Source organism: Dromaius novaehollandiae, chromosome 3, assembly GCF_036370855.1.
Source record: "Dromaius novaehollandiae isolate bDroNov1 chromosome 3, bDroNov1.hap1, whole genome shotgun sequence".
Taxonomy (NCBI): Eukaryota; Metazoa; Chordata; class Aves; order Casuariiformes; family Dromaiidae; genus Dromaius; species Dromaius novaehollandiae.
Genome location: NC_088100.1, coordinates 71,996,978 through 72,018,865, shown reverse-complemented (window position 1 = coordinate 72,018,865; position 21,888 = coordinate 71,996,978). Strand labels below are relative to the sequence as shown.

Genomic DNA, 21,888 nt, shown 5'->3' with positions numbered 1-21,888 from the left:
CTAAGCCAAAACACTGACTGGACGGTGAATTAATTCGACAACTTGCTTGTGAACGCTATCATGATACTAAATTAATTGATATTGTATATTTAACGTGAAGTGCTTTGTCCTTCTCCTCGCCCTAGTTGTGGAGCCAAGGAACCACGGGGTTGGTGGTGAGAAAGGAGTTGCTGGACTGTACATTGGAGTCCCTCTTTCTCCCTCCATCCTCTGTCTGTTGTTTCCCGGTCTCTCAGCAGATGGGACCCAGTGTATATTACAGTTTTTTTCCCCTGCTGCTACTTCTAACTGCTGTTCTTCGCTTCTCACAAAGCTGGCAAAAGCAACAGCTGTTTTACAATTTCTCTTTTTGAAGGGAGAAACGTAGCAGGGATGTGTGAAGGGGAGAGAGACTGTGAGACTAGTCATCGTGCCTGCAAAGGACAAGGGAGAAAGCTGGTTCTTGCGTCTTTTTCCAAGAGCTGGTGTTTGTTCTAAGAACAGTGCTCATGTTTCTGGAAATAAAATGTGTCTGTCTCTGAGGTGAGAGCAGAAGTTTGGAGCTTTAAGCAAATAGCCTAGGTTATGTCTGCATATCTCTAGCTGGAGGAACCTGACTCTGGGCTGCTTGTTAGTGTGACTCATTTCGCTCAAAGGCATAGCCTCCTGGGAAAGCAGTTTTTAAATCCTGACTCTGCTGGTGGCAGAGACATATAACATGTTCTCTGAAATGGATGTGGCAAGACTTTGGCAATATCCAATAACTGTCTGCTTGATCAAGGGACATGCTGTAGGTAGCATCTCTGCAGCTAGGAGCTGAATCCTGTCTAGCTTGTCATAATGAACAGACAGCTTGTTAAAATGCTGTGCTGTACTATACCTAGCAAAGTTTCTTCAAGACCTTGCTACCTAAACTTTCCATTGCATAAGTTTGTGTACAGATTCTTTCTCTTCTGGTAACTTTCTATAAAAACAGGTAACTGCTCATATATATGCATACATATATATGTATCTGTGGTACATTAATATGCTTCTGAAGGGTTAGTGTACTGTATGTATAGTATGCTGTTGGATGGCATAATGTAAAATAGTATTGCAGTTCAGTATAACGTCAAACTGAATGAAGGTACTGTTCAACTATATTTTTAATATACCTAAGCAGCTGCAAATGCTTTGCAAAGTAGGTAAATAACCTCAGAAGAAAACTGAAAGACTGCTGTGCTCATTTGGATCCTCTCTGAAAAGCTGAGTCTAGTCAGCCACAGACAAAGAGAAAGCCCCTAATGTGTACATATTCTGGTCTCTGGAATCTCAATTCTAACCAGAAGCATCAGTCTAATTGTATGCTGCACGTCCAGGAGTTGGAGAGCACCTTTGCTTTACACTTAAGTACTTCATATCCCAGGTAGTCCCACTGTGTGTTATCCTGCTAGAACCAGGAAACTATTTAGAAACAGGATCTTGAGTATGCATGTGAGTTCTTTCCTTTCTGGGGAACAGTAAAGCTTTGGTATCCCTAGTGATTGAGGGTGGCACCTGCCAGCATTTAAGGGATACTTGAGAAAATTGCACTTCCCTTCAGATCTTCTCCCCACTACCACCTTTTCGTTTTAAGGGTAGGCTCTCTCTTTTGTTATCTTAGCAACATGTGGACTGTAGCACTTCTGCCAGGGCTCCTTCATTACACTCCAAGCCAGTAATGAAGGGCTAGGTTTGATGTAGCTTCTTAAAAATAGAGCTGTAGAGCTGTACTTCAGTCATAGAAAACAGTCTAAATAGTATCTTTGCATGTACATGAGAGTTGTGGTACTGAGGGGAAATGAAAAAAAAAAAAGTCAGTAGTGTTCATCCTTCAGTAGCCTGTTGGGGTTCTTTCTGCTCAGTCCAACCCAACTGCAGTTTCTCTGTTCTTGGTATTGCCAATCTGTAAGCTCATCTCATTTAGGTTCATTTAAGGGCCCTCCTCACTTTTCAACTTGCTCTCTTTGCCTGCATCATCTTTCAGCTGCTGTCTCAAACAGTGGTTTGCAAGGGCTAACAGCTGCTGCATGAACATTTGGAATTTTTACAATTGCGCTGGAAAATATTGTCTATATCCAACTGTTTGTGTATCCAAGGAGCAGAGGGACACTTTAGTGCTTTGGCAGCATTGTGTTTCTTGGGCTTGCTAACACAGTCATGATTATGTAGTCCACCACAAGTTTTCATTATGCAATGTGAAAAGGTCTGCCACACGTTTGCTGCAGTCAAGAGAGCATGTCGTGGAAGATGATGGGCTCTGTAGCATTTGAAAAATAAAGCTGAAAGTAAATTAGACACTTCAGAACAACTTCATTTTGTGCTTTTATAACCATGCCAAAACAACAAATATTTGCCCTACGCTATACTTTCCTCCTTTAGTATGCCTTAAATGACTCTTCAAGCTATGGTTATAGAACCACAAAGCCTTCACTCCTTTAAAAAAAGAGGTACCCATATCATCCATAACTCTTAGTTCTTCTGAGAGGCCACTGGGAGCAGAAATACACATTTTTCTTTGATCTGAACATTTCCAGCAATGTAGATGAACAGAGATCTTTGACGAGTCCTGACTTTGCCTGTTTGAGTCTCTGGGAAAACTGAAGGAAAATATTTTAATATGTTTTTGTGACATCTTTATTATTCATCTTTAAAAAGACAAAGCTTGAGGAAGAAGCAGGAGAAGGAAAACAAACTTTTAGGCTGACCACAGCAAAGTGAGAAGTCAGCCACAGAAGTGTATCATTTCAGGATACTGGGAGTGAAATGAGAGATCCTGATGCTGCAGCACCCACAGGCTACCTTGCCAAGCAGTTAAACTGGCATTTTTAAAACAGTTGTTTCAGATTATCTGCAGACTCTGTCAGATGATACTTGCTCAGTTTCCATTTTCAGGATGGCAGAATCCTGAAGATAAAAATGTAATGCTTTATAAGATTGACTGTCTAGAGTGATTCTTCAGCAATGAGCAAAGGTTTGCTTGTCTTGGTATACTTGAACATGCCCATGTGGTCAGAAGAGGCTCCATTGTGAAAGGCGTAGAACGATGTGGGAGAAGTTGAGATTCAGAGGCATTTTCAGGAAGCTTTTCTTTTCATGATGCTCCAGACTTCTTTGATGCAACAAACTCTTCTCTTGCATTCAGTGCTCTAGACTCAAGGAAATGCTTTTAATGTAGAAATATGGTTCCTCATTAGCACTTGTTTATCAGAGACGCTCACAAAAGTGTGAACATGTATACCTGAAATTAAGTGGGAAGATATTATTGTCATATTGGGGCTTTAAAGTGAGGTATCCTAAAATGAAGTCTAGAACTTAAATTGTTCTCAAACATGCCGTACTTGCGTATATTGAAATAATTTTGGAAAAAGAGCGGGGCTAAAACTGACTGGCAGTTAGAAGATAACTAAAACTGGATAAGATGACATATGGGATTTGTGAGCAAATGTGTCAGGTAGTGAAATGGTGCTTTTGCAAGTGTCACTCAATCCAGAACAGTGATGCTGAAAGACAAATTCCCAGTAAACAAACCAGCTGGCTAGACATTGCTTCCATGCAAAAGAGGGAACTGAATGCTTCCATTGGAAATAATTACTTTGAAAGGAATGAATACGTCATTACTAACCAGTGTGGTAGAGAATATAGTGTAATCTGAACTTTATGTTTAACTTTCACCTTTCAACACTCACTTACCTGTTCTGGCTTCCCTTAATATAAACTCTTCAGATGAGAGACTTGTATTAAATTGTCAAGTGATAAAGAAACTGAGCTTTTCTTGTATGTTTCTTACTCCTTGTGCAGTTTGGTCTGTACAGAAATGTTGGGAAAATGTGCCTTTTCTAACTTAGCAGCTGCATCTGCTTGGGCATCACAAGAAGAGTGTTTCTTGTAGATATAGGCAAGGATTTACCAGCCAGGAGAGGAAAGCACAATGAGGTATTCACTCTATTCAAGAGAAGTTGCCATGTTTCTGTTGTACTGGGCAGCTGCATCAATGTCATAGTTAAATCCATCTGATTTTCAAGGACTGCCACAATTTTTCTAAAGTTATCGTAAGTAACAAGTTGTGTCTCAGTCTCAAATTCCATTTCCTGGATGAACCAATGTAAGTATTTAAATGAATGGTGGGGCCAAGAACCAAGCAAGCAAGGCTTGCCAAACTGTATTTTTGGCTAGCTCGGGACTCCTAGGAGCTGTTCTGTTCCAAGTCAAAGCCTATTTTGGTTTCTCACTGTTGGATGTTTTGTGGCAGGAGAACTGAGCAAGTGATTCCTAAACAGCTGCTCTCACAAGAACTACTGTGTATGGGCAGACCAGAATCAGTACTGCAAGTGCATGACCCCTGACTAGAGTTTCAGTCAGCCATTCAAGGAACAGATAAATGCCAAACTAAAAATAGCAAGTCCGAGGCCCAGGATAAGTATTTTCAGTCACCTATATAATCGACTCTTTTGAAAACTTGTCAAAGCACAGGATACCAAGAAATTCCCTTGCTGAAAAAACCTAAATAGTGTATGTATGCATTTTTTTTCCTTTTACAAAAGCCCATTTAGCGGCTAATTAGAGGAAAAGTTACTGCTGTTGATTCTTTACAAATGACTTCCTTAGCTCCCATATAATTAAAAAAAAATCTGAGAGGGAAAAATTTATTGAACAGAAATAGGGAGAGGAGAAGTAAAAGGCTCTGTTATTTCCCTTTACTGAATAAGATGTCTGCACAAGCCTCCTGTGCTGTTTTTGGAGTTGCAGCCTGCATCCATGCGTGCAGAGCTATCTCCCTGCTGCTGATGGGGGAACGCATTCAGTGAAATGTGGCAACCCTCCCACACTAGTTAGGGTGAGTACAAAGGCATAGCCTTCGGAAGGAGCACAGAAAGTCTTCCTTCCAGCCAAGAAAACTTGACAGGAGGTTTAGTGACCAGCAATAGGCAATGTGTCTGCTAGACATGCCCAGTCTCGGCTGAACTGGCAGAGCATAATGTGCAATAAAACTTCAGTTTAGCTCTCTTAGCACATTATTCTTTCAATAGCAGCTTTGTGGCCCTGCTAGCAAGCAGAACAGAGAACTGTGGAAATAGAGAACTGGGAAGAAACCAAGGTTTCCTCATTAGAAGAAAGGGTTTTAGAATATTTGACCAAGGTCACCCTGGTGTTTTCATATGGGCTTTATAAACACTGAAGTGTCCCTGACACTGGCAGTCACACTGGCGCAGAAGTGTTCGATGAATGTTAATGGCTAGTTAACCTTTACTGATGGAAGGACCCCCCCAAACCTCACTCTCTATTTGAAAATTCTGCTACTATGTTTTATTCCAAGCCTTGCGTGGGCAAAACTTTGTGGTACTGATGCAGTTTAGATGTAACATACAGCATTTGTCAATGGCATGTCAGAACCCAGTAGCAGGGAGAACAGTCCAATTTTTGCATTGCTGTAATTCAGAAAACCTTTAGTTACATAGCCTCTATATTTTGAAATGTCTTCTGAAGCTGGCCATACCTTCTTTTCCCAGAGTAACTTCACTTCAGTGAATGGATTAGCTGTATTTATACTTGTCTGACTGTGTTTTAACTTAAACTTCCCTTTCTCCTCTTCTAGTTGACTTTCGACAGTTTTGGGAACTGTCAGTCGTAGTTTTTTCCCACCCCTTACACAGGGTAAAATGTTATACGTGCTAACTATGCTCTGTTGTAGGACCTGCGTGTCCGGCTTTAATTTAGCATTTGGCCAGCCTGTAGCCTGGATAAGGAGTTTGTCCTGAGGAAATGCTGGTACATTCTCATGGTCTTTCTGCCCTGTAGCCTTCTAACCGAAAGGAAGGCAAAGCTGCAGTGGCATCTGTAGAGACAGCAGCTGCTCCTGTGTACAGTGTCAATGCAGGCAGGCTTATTTTCTGGGGGAGAGCGAAGATACTCAGTGAGGCAGGGTGGGGGATAAAGCTTTGTTCTGGATGTTGAGGTCCTTTGCCTGTCCTCTTTCACAAAGGCTTGCCCATAAAGGGCACTTGCATAAGAACTGCCTTGAGGGATGTTATTCTTATTTCTGCCCACAATCCTATTCCCCCCACACTCACTGAGGCACAAGTAAGAGCACAACCGAGTTGCTTCTTTTTGCATCACTGAAGCACCAGGATTGTACTGTTGCTGTTTGGGGTACTTAAGCTCTGTTTTATAACAAAAATGCAGTGTGCATGGTACTGCTTCAGAAGGGCTGACTCTTAGGATAGCACCTGTAATTGGAATAGCACCGTTGTCACTTTATCTGGTCTTTAATCACTTGAGATTCAGGAGGAGAGGACATTCTGTGGCGGTACTAATTCAAAACAAAGCAAAATGGTTCACAGTCTCTGAGGGAGGAGAACAAGCCAGCTTGGACAATGAGATGGAGGCACTCAGCTTCAGTAGGTGCTCCTCCCCTATTTAGTGAAAATATCAGTTGTGGTTAATTACTTTAATAAGGTTCAATTTGAAATATTTTGTGTGTGCTGTATAGTCTTTGCCCTGTTGGTATACCTTTCATTTCCATTTGAATTCTGAAGCTACAGTTGTATCTAACTTTGACCTATATGGGAACATTAAGATGCCCTAGTACTTAAGTGATTCCTAGAAGCTGTTTAAATTCTGTTTGTGTAATGCTTTTCTTAACCGTTTCTAAGTAAAGAAGTTTGAGCTGTTCTTGGCTATTGATAAATGACACTAATATATAAGATGAGTGTCTCAGTTTGGCTGCAATGATATCTTTATATAGGGATTATCCTTTTAGCCTGGACTTCTTTTTGAATGCAGAGGTTTTTTTCCTCTCCTCTTCCCCCCCACCCCAAACAAACAAACAAACCACCAAACCTGTTACCCTCCTGATTTATCCTTTCAAAGCAGCTTTCAGGAGAGTATTGGATGATGTGTTCTGTTCTCAGATAATGTAACTAACAAAAGTCTCTGTTGTGGGACTGCATCCCTTACATCTTAAAAACCCTGGTCCCAGATGAGACTCCGTTTTCTTCTTAATGTTTCTTTTGATAGCCTTGACTGTCACTTGATAGTGAGAGCCTGACACCACTTTCCAAAGTTAGCAATTTTTCTTCTCAACTACATCTCTAAACTTGTCATCATCAAAACTAGTTGTATCCAAACTCTGGGTCTCTCTTGCCCATATGGGACCATTTGCTCAAACTGGTCTGCTACCTGTATAATTGGAAATGATTATGGGGATGGTGGTGGGTATGAAGGCGCCCAAGCTACTTAGAGGTGGCCCTCATATATCTTCAGCTCTCTGTCTCTTCCTCTGTCTCTCTCTTAGCTAACTTTTCTCACTTTCATAACTTCCAGAAAGGAATCAGTGATCCTGAGTGTAGAAAACTTTTAAGAGTCCCAGCCACCAAGGAAATATTCTTACAAGACCCCTCTTCTTTGTCTGTTTTTTTTTACTTTGGCTAAGGAGACCATTTGTTCCAGATATGTCCAGAGCCCATGACTTTTAAATAGGGATAATGTTGGGACATCTTAGTCAAGGATTTAAACTGTACATTAACAATTACAAATACATTAACTGTATTTTTCACTGAAATTCTTGCAGATGATCATCTGAAATGCGAGTGAGAGCCCCTCTCATCTCTGTTGTCCTCTTCCCTTGAACTCCCTTGACGCCTGTTAGAGAGCATCCTCTAGTCTATTCATCCGGACTGGTGGCTTCCAAACACTTTGGAGCAACAGGTTGTTGTCACCCCCAATATTTTTGCAGCCCTGTGTGCCTTTTTCAAATGTTTGCAGTTGACAATACTTTGAAAGCTATATGGTTCTTCAGCAGCAATAGTAAATGAACTGCTGATCTATAGCTAAAGAAGGAGTTTCAGTCTTCTCTCTTCCTTGCTCACTGGTGGTCAAGAGTGAGCTCCCTGCGCTTAGAGGATTTAGCTCACAGGACTCATGTTGTCATGAGTCACTTATCAGCATGTCCATACACATCATTTTAAGTAGCTGAACAATATGTTGAAGGTGTGGCTTATACAGAAGGTACTGGCCTGGAAAATGTGAAGGGATGTCGTCACTGTCATATCCTCCACCCACTCAGTGTTGTCCTTCCAGACCTTTCTGGCCTGTTTAAAAATAAGGTTGTTCATGCATACCTGTCTTTGTATTTTGAACTGGATGTGTTAGAAGGCTACTTTTGCTTGTAATGGGAGAAGGGGAGGAAGGAGAAGGGAGTATTCCCAACCATGCCGGTTCAATGAATGCTGACTGGACTGTGGGCAGGGCATGCTCTTCCAATCATCCAGATGGCATGGTGGTATCCTTTTAACATGTAATCCTGTGCTTTTTCTCAGAGTGTGTTTGGCTGGGGGCAATGCACAACTGAGTCATGTGCTGACATGGGGCTGGGATGTGGCTAGGGCACGCTTAAAAGCTGGGAGACTGAGAGTCCCTGGTCCCATGGTACAAACAAGAATCTGCAATATGTGTCTCTTCTTTGGGAGTTCCTTGGGTAGGATGTGCTCTTCCTAAAATAAGCTTCAGGCTATTTGCCCACTTACCTGCTAAACAATGTAAGGTGGATTTGCAGATGCAAACAGGCTTGAGCTAGCTCTTTCTTTGAGCCAGCTGGATGTGGGTGAGCTTTAGTCTGGAAGTCTGATTGCCATGTTAACATACTATGGCACGAGAATGTAAAAGGGTGTATTTTCTTGGTTCTAAAGCTGCACTTACATCAGTATCATTTCTGGACCATGCAGCCTGTGTACACAGGCTGAGCAAGCGCAGGTCTAACTGTACCTGCCTGTGCAGACACTGTCACTGTGTGTACCTACCCATTCTTTTCATCTAGTTAAGTATCGTTTCCCTGCAGCTTTCTGTTACTTCCTCTTTCTTGTCATGTGCTAATGATTCCTCCCTATGCTCCTCCTCTGCTTCACAGCAAGGTGTGCATTCTTCCCTACAGAGCTTATGTAAACATTGTTCTTGGCATTAGCCTTGACTTAACAACTGAAACACATGCTTTTAAAATATTAAACTTGTCCAGGTTGAAATCATCTGAGCTGAAGAGATTCGTAGTAGGTGCCTGCCTCAGCTGGAATTTCTTGGAAAGATTTTTAGGTAAGAGTTCAGTTATTTCAGATGTTGAGACTAAAATCAGGAGAAAATGGCAGTGTTTTCCATATGATCTAGAGGATTTTCAACAGCTTAATTGAAGTTCTAGTATGTCTGATCTTGCAATTTGGGAGGGAACAGACATGCTTTGTGTTAGATGCCTGTGGCTAGCTTATGAAAATGTGCTCAGTTTAATCAAGTGTCTCCTCTCCTCTTCTGCAGAAGCTTGTCATGTGCCCAAACTTGTTAAAGTTTGGCAATAAGCTCCAAAGATTGTCTTCTGTGAATGTACTTCATTATAGGCAACTGGAAAGGCTAGACTCCTCTTGCAATTCTTCTTTGCAGGGAGCCACTAATAACAGTACTTGGGAGCTGAGCATGGCTCCCGTCTGGGCTTACAGGGCCTTGTCTTCTGGCACTCAGCTGGGCTGGCCAGAGGAGCAAAGGTACATGGGAGAGGAGTGGAAGCAATACCCCCCAAAACAGAAACAGAGGAGGCAGGATTTTGTAGGAACCAAACCAGTGTGAGTAAAAACAGAGAACTCAACATTTAACAACAAGAACAGAGGAAAATGCATACTTGTGGACAAAAGTTAAAGATTTCCCTTCTCCAGAAGTGGGAACTGACTCGAGGTCTCAGAAGACTTGCGTGCTCTACCAGCAGCTTCGTGGGCCCTTGCTGTGATTGTGAAGTGTTACCTCCCTCTAGTGGTGTGTCTACAGGGCTGTGGGCATAGTCCTGCTGCTAGCTTCAGTGACGACGGTAGATCAGATCCAGACCATATAGATAAATCACTCTGTCCCCAACTTGTATTCAGCCATTCAAACCATGTTATGTAGATGCAGAAGCACTTGGTGTTCCTATGAGACGCTGGGCAACTTAAGCTGTTGTGTTGACAGGTGAATATTTGGTGTCCCACCTTTTCTGGGTACTTAACTTGATCCATGTGAGGTCAGGCTTGAAGACAAGCTCATCACAGGAGACAGTGACTATAAATATATGCAATACTATAGATAAATCCTGAATATTCAGAAACAATAGGACCCTTGTCTCAAAATGCATGGGCAATTCTGGTAACTTTGCCTTTTATTTTCTCTGCACTTTTATTTAATAAATGAAGGTGATGAAGAAAGGTAAACTTGATGCTTATGGAAGAGGCAGCTACTCTGGTCAGAATAGCCCAGGTGCAACACAAGTATTTCTAACTCAGCTCTAGCCAAAACTGGATGGCATGTGCTTGAGGGTGTGGGGCCATGTACTCAGTGTTTCCTTTGGCGCTTTCACATTCAACTGACTGGTCGCTAATTAAATAAATGTCTGATGGGGGAGAAAGCAGTGCATAATTGCATGATAAGGATGGTGTCATTATGAGAACAGCTTCCCAAATTTGTTCGCTGTTACTGACTTTACAACCTGCTATTCATCAACATTACTGTTGTATGATCCATTTCATGTGGACCCAGTTAAATGAGAGGTAGTGATTTTTATATTTCTATCATTAGATCATCATGGCTGCTATGGCATTGCTACTGTTAATATTTTAGGTTGGGGAAAACATATGATCATGTAGTAATTGGATTTTACCACTATATGGATGCTTGTTCCTAATGCAATTAGGAACAAGTCCTTTGCCCTCACAGTTCCAAATCTCTTCATGCTGTCTTTAACATCCCATGTTAATCCTTTGTACCTCATACCAATCAATAGACACCAGCAGCCCTTTTGTGTTGCCAGCAGATTTAATTTAGCTGTTGTCTTCTGATTCTCCAATTAACCAGGCTTAGCTTTAAGTACAGAATTGCTTTTTTGATTATGGATTCATAATTTCTGACCACTTAAACTATTCTTTTTATTCTCATTTTTATCTCCTTTTGCCTCTGACTCATAAGTCCCCAAAGACACCTAAATAATTCAAAAAGAAAGGGATGCAGTTTTTTTTTCTTTGCTTTTTACACAAATGACTATTTGGCAATATTTTTTTTACCTGTATTAAATTCAATCCCATCATAATCCTACCAAGTTACATACACAACTAAGAGCTTCCAGTCCCAGTAGTTTATGGCATTTTCATTTATGATCTGGAGGTTCAAGCAGTTATCTTATATTGGGGAATTGCTGCCCTGATTTGCAGATTAACTTTTAGAAACTTTTTTAGAGGTATCTGTGTTAGAATGTCTAGCAGATGTCTCTAAAAATGTAATCGCATTTGACACATTAAATGGATACTTGTAGAATAACTGGTCCTATTTTGCAGTTTGTTTTTGATTACTTAGACCCCAGCCATCTTCTAGGACTCTGAGAGAACTTCCTGATTTTTATGTTCAGAAGCTCTAAAACATCTTTAACGACCAGTGCACTTTCCCTCTTTTTGCCTGCATCTTTCTCTTGTTGTCCTTTCTAGACAGATTGCTTCTGAATTCACTGTACAAATGATGGCTCTTAACTTTCTGGTGAATCTTTCTTGCTGCACTCAGTTTCTCCTTCCTTTCCCAACCTCAAAATCTAAAGTAAGAAAGAAACAAACAAAAAAACCTATTTCATTACTTCCGAAGAATGCTCGTGAGAGGATGACGTGCAGTGAATGGCCAGTGAGGAATGAGGATAGCAGGCCAATTTGAGAGTTGGTTTTGTCATGGGAAGTTTAACCATAGGGCAACTATTCCCATTTAAGTTTTAAAGCCATGGATATATATTCAATTAATAAGTACCTGCAATGATTTTAGACCCCACTGTTGTGCTGGAGGTGCGGTCCTCATAGTCAGCAGAATGGAGTGTGAAATTTTTTTCAGCTGCCTTGGTAAAATCTAGCAGTTTGGTTTGAACTGCTGTGGGAGGTGGCTGGTGATTCTGGCAGACCTTTACACTGGCCTTGCTAAAAAGCACTCACCCGTTTCCATTCCTTCCGCTGTTCAGGACAGGGATAACCCCTGCCAGAGGCTAAGTGACAAACAGAGGGGGAGGTTGTAATGTCCTAAACTGCCACAGCTATTTACTAATTAATGCATGTTTGTGCCCCTAGGCCCTTTGCTGATAGCCTGCAAAGAATTCGTGCAGCTTAAGTTCGAACTTGCATTGGAAGACAGCTTCATGGTTATTTAAGTTGCATAAAATAGCTCAGAAGTTAACTTCAGTGGTATTTTTGGACTTCTGAATGTTCAAGTGGAACCTGCCGACATTGTTAATGTACACTGGAGTGGGTGCTTAAAGGAGAGCGTCTTCCCCCCTCCCATGCCCTGCAGTGTTTCGTACGATGGGTGTTCTCACCCGCAACCCCCATACCTCTTCTATTTTAGCTTGCCTGGGGGCTGCTCCCTGTCAGCATGCTTCATGTTGTTTCTTCTGTTTTTTTTTTTTTTTTCTTCCCCATCATCTGCTGTTTACAATACCTTGTTTCCCTCTCACTGAAGCAGAAGGTGGCAGTACTTTGGATTCCTTGTACAGCCTAATGACAATAACAAACTCCCTGAAATACGCCATTCAGCTATGCACAAACCCTTTCAGGCTTGAACCAGACTAATCTTCATTTAGCTGCTTAACTGCAGTGGGATTGACCACATCTGTCTCACCCGTGCCTGTTAAGAATCAGGCAAACAGAAGATGCAACAGTTTTTTCCTTCCCTCTATCATTACAGCTGCTGTGGCCTGCTGAGGCTCCTGACCTGAACACCTTGTTCATGGCTAATATCAAACTCTGAGATCTTGTAGACGCAGCAGTAGTTCGGAAGAGAAAAGTTTTGATGCAAGTGCTTGCTTGTTTATTCAGCCAAAAGTAAAAGCAGGAGTTACCCTCTTGGGCTTCCTCCCTCCCTGTGTCTTGAATATCAGAGTTCAAATCTGTGGTGAAGTGATGAAGATCTACATAACCTACAGAAAATGTAACCTAATTGCATGCCAGTATGTCAGATGCAATTATTTCCCCTTGTTTCTGAAGTATTCCTAAGTTATTATTTGTTGTGGTTTCTTTGATGTAGAGGAGCTGTGTTACCTCTTACATCAAAGCTTCAGTGAACTACTGATACAGCTGCCCTCTGGACTGATGGCTGCTTTTAAGCTAACCCAGCTGACATGGCACTGAAAGCACTGAGTGTTACCTCAGCGGTGGATGGTAATCATTTCCAGGGGAAGGATAAAGTGCAGCATCATCTCGGGCTCTGTTTGCCTTGGATATACTACCAAAAGTCAGTCAGGGGAAATATCTGGCTTGGGGAGAAGGATTAGAAACCTTGCAAAAGAAACTGGGACCTTCGGGCGGGGCGGGCGGGGGGGGACAGAAGACCCTAACTTAACCTGAAGTATCAGACTCTGAGTAGGGCAATCTGGCAGATAGTTACAGAATGGGGAAGGATATGGGAGTCTCACCGTGAGTAAGCAGCTGGGAGGTACGCTGGGGGTCCTGGGAAGCTCAGCTGGAAGAGCTACTGAGGAGCTAGAGGTTGAGGCTGCTGCTGCCTAGGGTGGAAGGAGAGTTGTGAGGTTCAAGTGTATTACTGTGTCGCTGGCCAAAACAGCACTTAATGACTTACTTAAAAAAAAAAAAGGGTTGGAATGTCATCTATCTATGTAATCAAAAATACCTACCATCTGGACATGTTGGGCAGGACTTTTAGATAAGGTATTACTCTTCGTTTGCTGAATCTAGGTTGCCTGAATGTTGACCTGAAGTATCTTCTAATTCTGAAAATGCAGTCCATTGCATACATGAAGATTTTTGTTGAAACAACTAGGAAGTATATGTTCCCTTTTTGTGGGATGTGTCCTGCCTGGGCTGGTGATAGACTACTGAGGCTTTCCCAGAGATCAAGAAAAAGACCCGGATCTATTAACTACTACTGGCAGCAAAGAATCTGTCAGGTCTGCAGGCTTTGCTGTCTTGTGTGTAACGAGGAGCGCAATACTGCATTACTGTTATCAGCGGAAAAAAATCTCTGGGATCATGATCAGCTCCTCACTCATATGGCCAGTTTTCTAGCTCAGCTTAATAGATCTGAGTTGTGGATTAGAAAGCTCTGGGTTTGAACCCTGCCGTTCATACAGGCAAGAAGTAATGTGGTAATGTAACTAAAGATGGTACAGTGAAGTATGTGCCTAGGGAGAAGAGATTCAGGCTGAATTCTGTCTTTTATGCTGCAAGTGCAAGCACTTCAAAGACAGACTTGGTGAGATTCCTTGGCATTATCAACGGACATCTGAAGATCTGAGGATGTAAACTCTACCATATCTGCACCTTGCCCTGTGCAGGAACTTGAATGGACCTTGAAGGTGTAGGAGAAAGCTGAACAAGATAAAGTGGAGAGGCATAGAAAGGAGATTTTCTTCCACGTAACTGGTACTTGTCAGACCTTTCAGGAGCTCTCAGCTGTCAATGAAATGTGATCACAATAAAGCTTTATTTATGTTCTAGGGATTTCCCTCTCACTGTTACCTTTCTACATCATTTTTTAAGCTTGCCAGAATGCATGTGATGCTCTGGCATGCAAGAGTTCAAACTGTGTATCTGACAAAATAATCAATGTGCTGAACAGCACTTCTGAGTGATGACAGATACCCGATCAGCATTTACGCAGTTTGGTGGAAGTGTATTTTGATGAATGTTTACAGTGTTAATGGTAACTCCAAATACTCCATTACCAGTGTTTATAAGGAGCTGCTTAGATAACACGTTCAAGAGGTGTACGGTCTATTTAGCCAATTTCTGGTTCTTAGTGTGATATGTGAATTAGTGTAGGGTTGAGATAGTAAGCACCTTTAAAAGAAACTACTGTGGAACAATCTTTATCCCCTATAGTTCTGACTGCTTTTACTGAATAGCTTTCTAGTCCATGGAAGACTCGGGATCTTTCTTTTCTCTTCCCTTTTCCCTGTTCTTTATAAATTGTTAAAGTCTATAGCATTAGATTAGAAAACTCCCTAATATCTTTCAGTAACTAATATTTTTATGATTCATCTTAGCAAATGCCTACACTTCTGACTAAAATGCATGTTGAAAAAGAGTGAACTTGCTAACTGAGCAAATAACTTCATTACTAATGTTTGGACTCTATTTTTAAACAGTAGAGGAGTATGTCTAGTAATACTTGTGATGCTTGCTATTAGAGCTGCTAAATTATTTCAAAATTACTAAATTTTCGAAAATCACAGTTTTGTCAAAATGCCTCTTAAGGATCTTGAAAAGTGTCTGTGGGGTATAAGGAGGCAGCCTCTGCTATAGATAGTGGTCTTCAGCCCCAGGATGCTTCCCTGTGACTCTCAAATCCATCCTCCCCTTTGGACACTTCCAGGTCCCTCTCCTCATTCAGGAAATGCCAAGGTGGTACAGAGGTAGCAGTGACCTGGATGCTGGGGACAGGTCAGGCTGCCATGCTTGTGGGAGATGAGAGGGGACAGACTCAGATTGTCAGTGTGTTGGTTTGGTGAGAGCAGGGAGATGGAGGAGCTGGGTGTCTGTGACACTGAGATAATCTGCGAGAGTGGGACTCAGCATGGTGGAGAGTTTGAGAGTAGAGTGCTTGTGTGTGCAGGGAGGTTCTGAAGCTACAGAGTTTTGAACCTGTCTTTACCATTTTGAAGTGTCTGTTATGGTTAGAAAATGCAAAAATGGCCAGCAGAATTTTTTTTTTTGCATATATGCAAATGCAATAAGCAGTGATATCCATGAACAATGTACTCAGGGATGCTTCAAAATGTGTAAATTGCTGCTCTGTCTCAGGAAACATGCCTGATTTGCTGGTGGTGCAAAAGGACGAGTATATTGATGGAGAAGGTAAAAAGAAAAAAAAAAAACTAAGTAAAAACAATCCTCTATGCATTAGATTTCTTGCCTCAGTATAGGCACTGGAAATCTGAGTTCTTCTGATAGGGGAAATGTATCACCCTTATAAGCCAACTTTTAGGAAGGGAGATCATCCATAGTGTAACAAAATGAGCAGTCCAATCAAGAGTGTTTTCAAAGCAATTGCCTAGCTTGCTGCAGTTTATGTTTGCATCCCGTTCCCTGACCTCTTCTCCTCTCTTTGTCTTCTTGCCCAGTACTTTGAGAATAGCAGACTTGTGCTGCTAGTCATGGATTAGTAACGCAGCTCCCTGACTTGAGGGAAGGGTTGCTTGAGAGCTGTCACCTCCTACGTGACTGAGGCCTGGCCTGCTGCTGGCCTTAGAGAAAGGAATCATACATGTCCTTCTCTTACTGATTTCCTACTTCTCCAAGCCCTGGCAGATGTATGCTATCACTAGACTGCCAGATCAGCTTTTGAGGTTAGCTAAGAGATATCTCTATGCACTAAATGGGAATTTTCCCTTTTCAGGAAGAAGAGATGCCAGATGTAGAAATTGACATTGATGACCTTCTTGATGCAGCCAATGAAGAGGAGAGAGCTCTCAAATTACAGGTAAAACTATTTGCTCATATTAAATCTGTGTGGGGCTGAATTAATGTCTGGGCCCGTATCTTAGTTTTGATTAGGTCTGCTATGAGAGTAGTATTAGAACTGAGAGGATCCTAGTTCTGAGTATGGCATAATCTAGTGCACTGTATGAAGGTAATCAAAATCTCTTAGGATAAGAAATTTCTGGAAGATAGATGATAACAGGAGGAAACAAAAGTTCAAAAAATCTAGTAATATAGGAAGATACACTGAGACAGGTTAGAAAGACCTCATTCTTCCTCCATGTGTTTTGTCTTTTGTATATAATAAAGAACATACATAGAAAAATTATGTGGCTGAGAATCAGTTATGACGACCAGATAATTAGTTCTTCTGATTTACTACAGCAGCAGAAATATATGTGCGTGTATATATAGACCAGAAATCCCTCCTTTTCTTCAGGACACTGAAAACTTTTTTTTCTCTAGCTATACCAGCTAGTAGCTGGAACCCATCAAGTTATCTTGGTGTAACCCATATAAAAGTGTGAGGAAAGGATCAAGATGGTCAGCAACAGGAATTAGGAGGGAAATTCAGAACCTGTCTGCAGAAATTATACAATTCCTACCCTCTAATTCCCTGAATCCGGCTGAAGGTCAAGGCTGATGAATGGAAGAATGAGAGGGAATGGAAGAGAGATGAAATTGTCTTTGTTGAGATGTATATAAAAACAATACAAGGCTCTCCATCTGTAATGGTTTCAGATGTACAGAAGGATGGAGACTAGTTCCCAAGCAGTGGTTTGCACCTCAGTTCTCTCTTAGGAGATCACTGACTTGGTGCTGGGACACACCAGTGTTGCAGTTGCATCTGACTGCAGTGCATATTGACACCCTTTTCTCAGTGCCTGTTGCGCGGCTACAGGCACGCGGGGCATGCCCCAAGCTGTTTACATAGCTTTGCTGCTTCTGCTCAAACTAGCTGCTGCAACTGCCCTGCTGGGAGTGCCTGACCTAGCTAATGTCAGTATTTCTGCATTACAAATACTGTGGTGCTGCTGCAGAAAGCTACCTTTCACATGTGTATTGCTGAGAGAAATGATCTTGGATTCTCCTCTCCCCAGTCAGTCTTCTGGGAGAGAGGGATTTTGTACCTTCCAGCTTGGAGGAAGCAGCTATTATTTCTCTCTGTCATAAGTTGTTCTGATCCACCTAGGGAACAGAGGTGATCTGCTATGACACTCAGTGTTTGGTAGCAGCTTCATCCAGTGATTTGTGGTTCTTGCTCCTTTTCTCCTTTCCCACTCCCTTGCCAGGTTTCATACTGTAAATTTGTGTGAGTTCACTGTTACTCTGTATTTAAACTGATGCTTTCATGTTTTACTTCTAGGAAGCTCTTGTAGATTGCTACAAACCAACAGAGGTAAAAAATGACTTTTCTTAAATACTGTTTATCTGTGGAAAATGTATCTATGCTCAAGCTAAAGTAACTTTTTTTTGCTTATGCTAAAGTAAATATAAGAATATTCATGGGGAGATGAGGGGTTTGGGGCTTTATTTCTTGGGAATATTAATGTCTGTCATTTGACTAGGATCAGGCCCTTTGGGGGGACTGCTTATCATTCCAACTGAAATATCAGTGTTTTGTTCTATAATGTCCTGACTGACTTTAATGATGCTTAAAGCTATCAAGGTACAAGGGAACTCAACACAATTTTCATCACATGGTTAAAAAAAGGCCCTACTATATTTGCATGAAATTTCAGCTTGATGTGTTGGATGCTCTTCACTGTGAAGCCATGTAATTTTATCTTTGGCAATAAACTTGTTTATTCTGGGAATCGTTAAGCAAATACACAGCTCAGCTAACTCTCTTTATGAATGGACTTAATACAACAGTGAGACAACCTGAGCTAGCAGTATTTAGTTAAAAGTACTCAACTTTCAACTTGAATGTCCCTTAACATGTACAGTGCCAACATGACCTACTTCTCATAGTGATGGGTATTTACTAGGAAGAGTAAGTATTGTAACAAAAACTTAGACTCATTAAAAAAAAAAGCCAAGTGCAATAGCTAGAGTAATAAAGCAGGTGACAAAGTCTAAGTTATTGGTCAATGTCTTGGTTCAATTTACAAAGTCAGTGCCTTCCGATCAGCGGCCACGGTGTAACATTTAATAGACTGGATGGCGTATAGGACTCCCTTGGTTAGTAATCTTTCAGTTGGGGCTGACTAGGAGTCAGGTTTTGCTTTTTGAAACAAGGCTGCGCATAGCTTGGTTCTTCTTCCAGAACAAGCAGTGCTGTAATGTCTGTAGCTGGAGCTACTTAAACTACTTGGGCTTAAAGACAGTCAGACTGTCAGGGAGAACCACCGTTGTGGTTAGATGGACATCTTTGGGACCTTTCCATTTTTATTGATTCTCATAGTAGTTTTGGAAAGTCCTCCAGTAATTGCTATTGCAGTTGCTGGTAATAACTTTTTGACAGTACAGGGAATTGACCCAGAATGGCTTACATGGCAGTACCTGTATAGCTTGTTCTCTGCTCTTCCTTGGTTTCTTTCTAGTAGGTAACGCACACCTCCTGATATGGAGATGTCAAGCCAAAAAATCAACTCTTCAGATGTCTCACTGTAGTAAGGCTGCACTACAGTTGACTCCTGTCCACCTTTTGCAGCAAGTGCTGTTGAACCTTAGTTGTTCCTTATAACACAGGTCTGAATGACCTGGAGGCTGACATGGTTCATGTCAGAACATAGTGGAAGAAAGTTGAGGTTGTGAGCAAGTGGTAGGAACAAGTTACCAGGACTTTAGCAGCCATTCATGTGCTAACCTCTTACAGCCTTTGTTACCTGAAGGAGGATGGGGTAGGCAGAGGATCAAATGATTACCATTCTTCCTCCTTCTCTGAGCATGTAATAAGAATTATTATTTTTCTAGCTCTGAAGTTTGACACTTCACACAGGGACAAATGTCAGAGCTCTAATGGGGGTTCATGACAGATGATAGTGACTTTTGCTAGAGTTCCACTAGAACGCTTATTTATAGACCTGCAGGACATCTTTGTGCAGCGCAAGTAAAGTGAGTTGGCATGGCAGTTATGAAAGAACATCCTGAATATGTGTGTTGGTGCTAAACTGTCCTCAGGGTAGTAGGGTCAGGGTGAGATTTTAATACTGAACTTCTGACTTGGCTCTTTAATCCTCTACTGATGGAATGGAAGCAGCTCCTCTATCTGGGCAGAATATCCATCTTCATGGACAATCTTTTGAGATAGCCCAGTTGAGAAAAGTGTTTAATCCAGTCTGCTAGGAGGCTAGTTGCCAAATTGGGAGTTATTTCCCATAACTGTCTTCACAACAGCAGCTTTTCTTCCTCATCTGTAGCATGGTAAGTCCAGTAACACCACATGACTGCTAACTTAGGTCACTTAAAAACAGTATTTTTAACTTGTCATCTGTGGACCAATAAAAGTCTCTCTCTGATGAGGCTTAAACTTGCTCTATGTGGATAGATACCTCTTCTAGAAAATTTGTGATCCTTTCCAATTTTCAGACCATTCAAAACTACTTAGCTAATTGGTTTGTGAAAGGATTTCCAGAAGATTTGTGGAGAATGGTTGTGAGTCAATGGAATTTCTCCTGACCTTGAGTATGCCAGAGATTTTAGCATCAAGAGTTCTACAGTTTGAAAAAGGTTGTACTCCTAAATTCAAACTGGGGAAAAATTATGTAGTATGATGTCTCCACTATTCAGAAATAAGGAAAACTACTACAGACAGAAAGCTCAGTAACTTGAAGCTCTTAAATGAATAAATCTTATATGAATATATTTTTTGTGGATGGGATATCTTCAGTCAGTTTTACTTAGTCTGAAGGTTGAGAAAAGACTGAGGAGTTGCTTTGTGCATGTAGTCTACATTGATTTTCCATCAGAAGAAACAGAATTATCCAGATCACTTGACAGGTGGCAGGAATTTAGAATATCTATTCTTAGCCTCTGTAATAAATTGGCTAAAGATAGTAGCTGACAGTAACTTATGAGGAACTACTGGGAAATCTTTCTTCTAAGTGAAATATAGCCAGGCTCTTAAATGTGTTCTAAAACTTTTAAAAGCTTTTCTAAGGTAGCAGCTATTGCTGTTGTTTTAATTTGTATGTAAACTTGTTTAAAGTGGTAACCTTGTTGTAAGGAGTACCTTAGTTTACCCGAACAGAGCTATAAAGTTTAATCGGGAAAATGCACACAGTTAGTATGATTTTTGGATAATATCGAGTTTAAATTAATGATCCTTAAATCAAAATTTTGATCTGCTAATCAAGATTGATGCACAGCGTGACTGACGTCATTCAGTATTAAAAGTTAGCTTTGTAAAATGTGCCAGACAGTGAAAATAATTTCTGGGCATAACTTGCCAACTTGGCTGTTTCTACAAACATAATAATCAAAAAACAGTGGCTAAGAGATGCATTTGTTAGCTTGCAAACTGTAAAGTATATAGTCTTGTTGGTGTTAATCACTGCAATATGTGACTCATGTATATATACTTTGTATTTTTTACTTGAGTCACTATCTCCTTGCATGGTGTAGTTAAGTTGCACTTGCTGAAGGAAGAGAAATTGAGCAGCTGCTTGACCCAAAGCATAGGCTTTGGGTACAAGTTGCAAACCTCACTGGGATCTCAGACGTGGACAAAGCTTTTGTATGTAATCATGGCCTTGATACAAAATTAAACGATGTTAGAAGTATTCTTCAGCCAGTTTACATTGTCTCTCTTTCCTCTTCTCTCTTCTGTTACTATCATATATAGCTCAAAAGTACATGTCATCTATTCTTGACAGGAGCCAGGACTTGGTGTAAGAGGACAACACTTCATTTTTAGGGCTGCATAAACTCAAAGGGTATGTTAGGTCCTGTCTGGAAAATGAGTGGCATAAACAACTCTCAGATCCAAACTTCTGTGGTTTTCCTCCTGTGTCACCTGCATCACCAGAGCAGCCAGTGATTCCCTCTATGCCACCTGGCCCCTGTGGAAAATCCCACCCCGAGTTCCGTCGAGTGGCTGCCACAGTTCTGTCTGTCTGCTGGACACTCTTCACATAAGCCACAGGGAATCGGAGTCTCATGTCACTGATAAATGTAACAAATTTAAATATAGTTGCTAGTCAGGACAATAGAGTTTTGAATTTTGACAATAAACTCTTATTTAGAGTAAGAGGACCGTTGTGGTCATGAAATAAATGAGGTTTTATTAAGACATGTACTTTGAAGGAGGCTGACTACATCTGTGTTATTACATTTCTGCTATTGGTAATAAGTCCACCCATTTGAAAACTGGCCCTTGAAGAAAATCTGAAATACTTGTGATGGATCTGGATTAGAGCTTCTGCTAGAGGGACTGCCAAAGCAATAGGTGAAATGGCATGAGACTTGTAAACTACTACAAGAG

General features: G+C 41.2%; 1 protein-coding gene across 2 annotated transcripts in view; it reads left to right on the top strand.

The window, feature by feature from the left end:
• PPP1R14C (protein phosphatase 1 regulatory inhibitor subunit 14C) overlaps nucleotides 1-21,888 on the top strand; it is a 55,222-nt gene that overhangs the window by 26,129 nt on the left and 7,205 nt on the right. For both annotated transcript variants that reach the window (XM_064509162.1, XM_064509161.1), the window contains exons 2-3: nucleotides 16,378-16,461; nucleotides 17,827-17,859. In XM_064509162.1, the coding sequence (XP_064365232.1) occupies nucleotides 16,378-16,461; nucleotides 17,827-17,859 (117 nt within the window). The remainder of the gene's footprint in view (nucleotides 1-16,377; nucleotides 16,462-17,826; nucleotides 17,860-21,888) is intronic.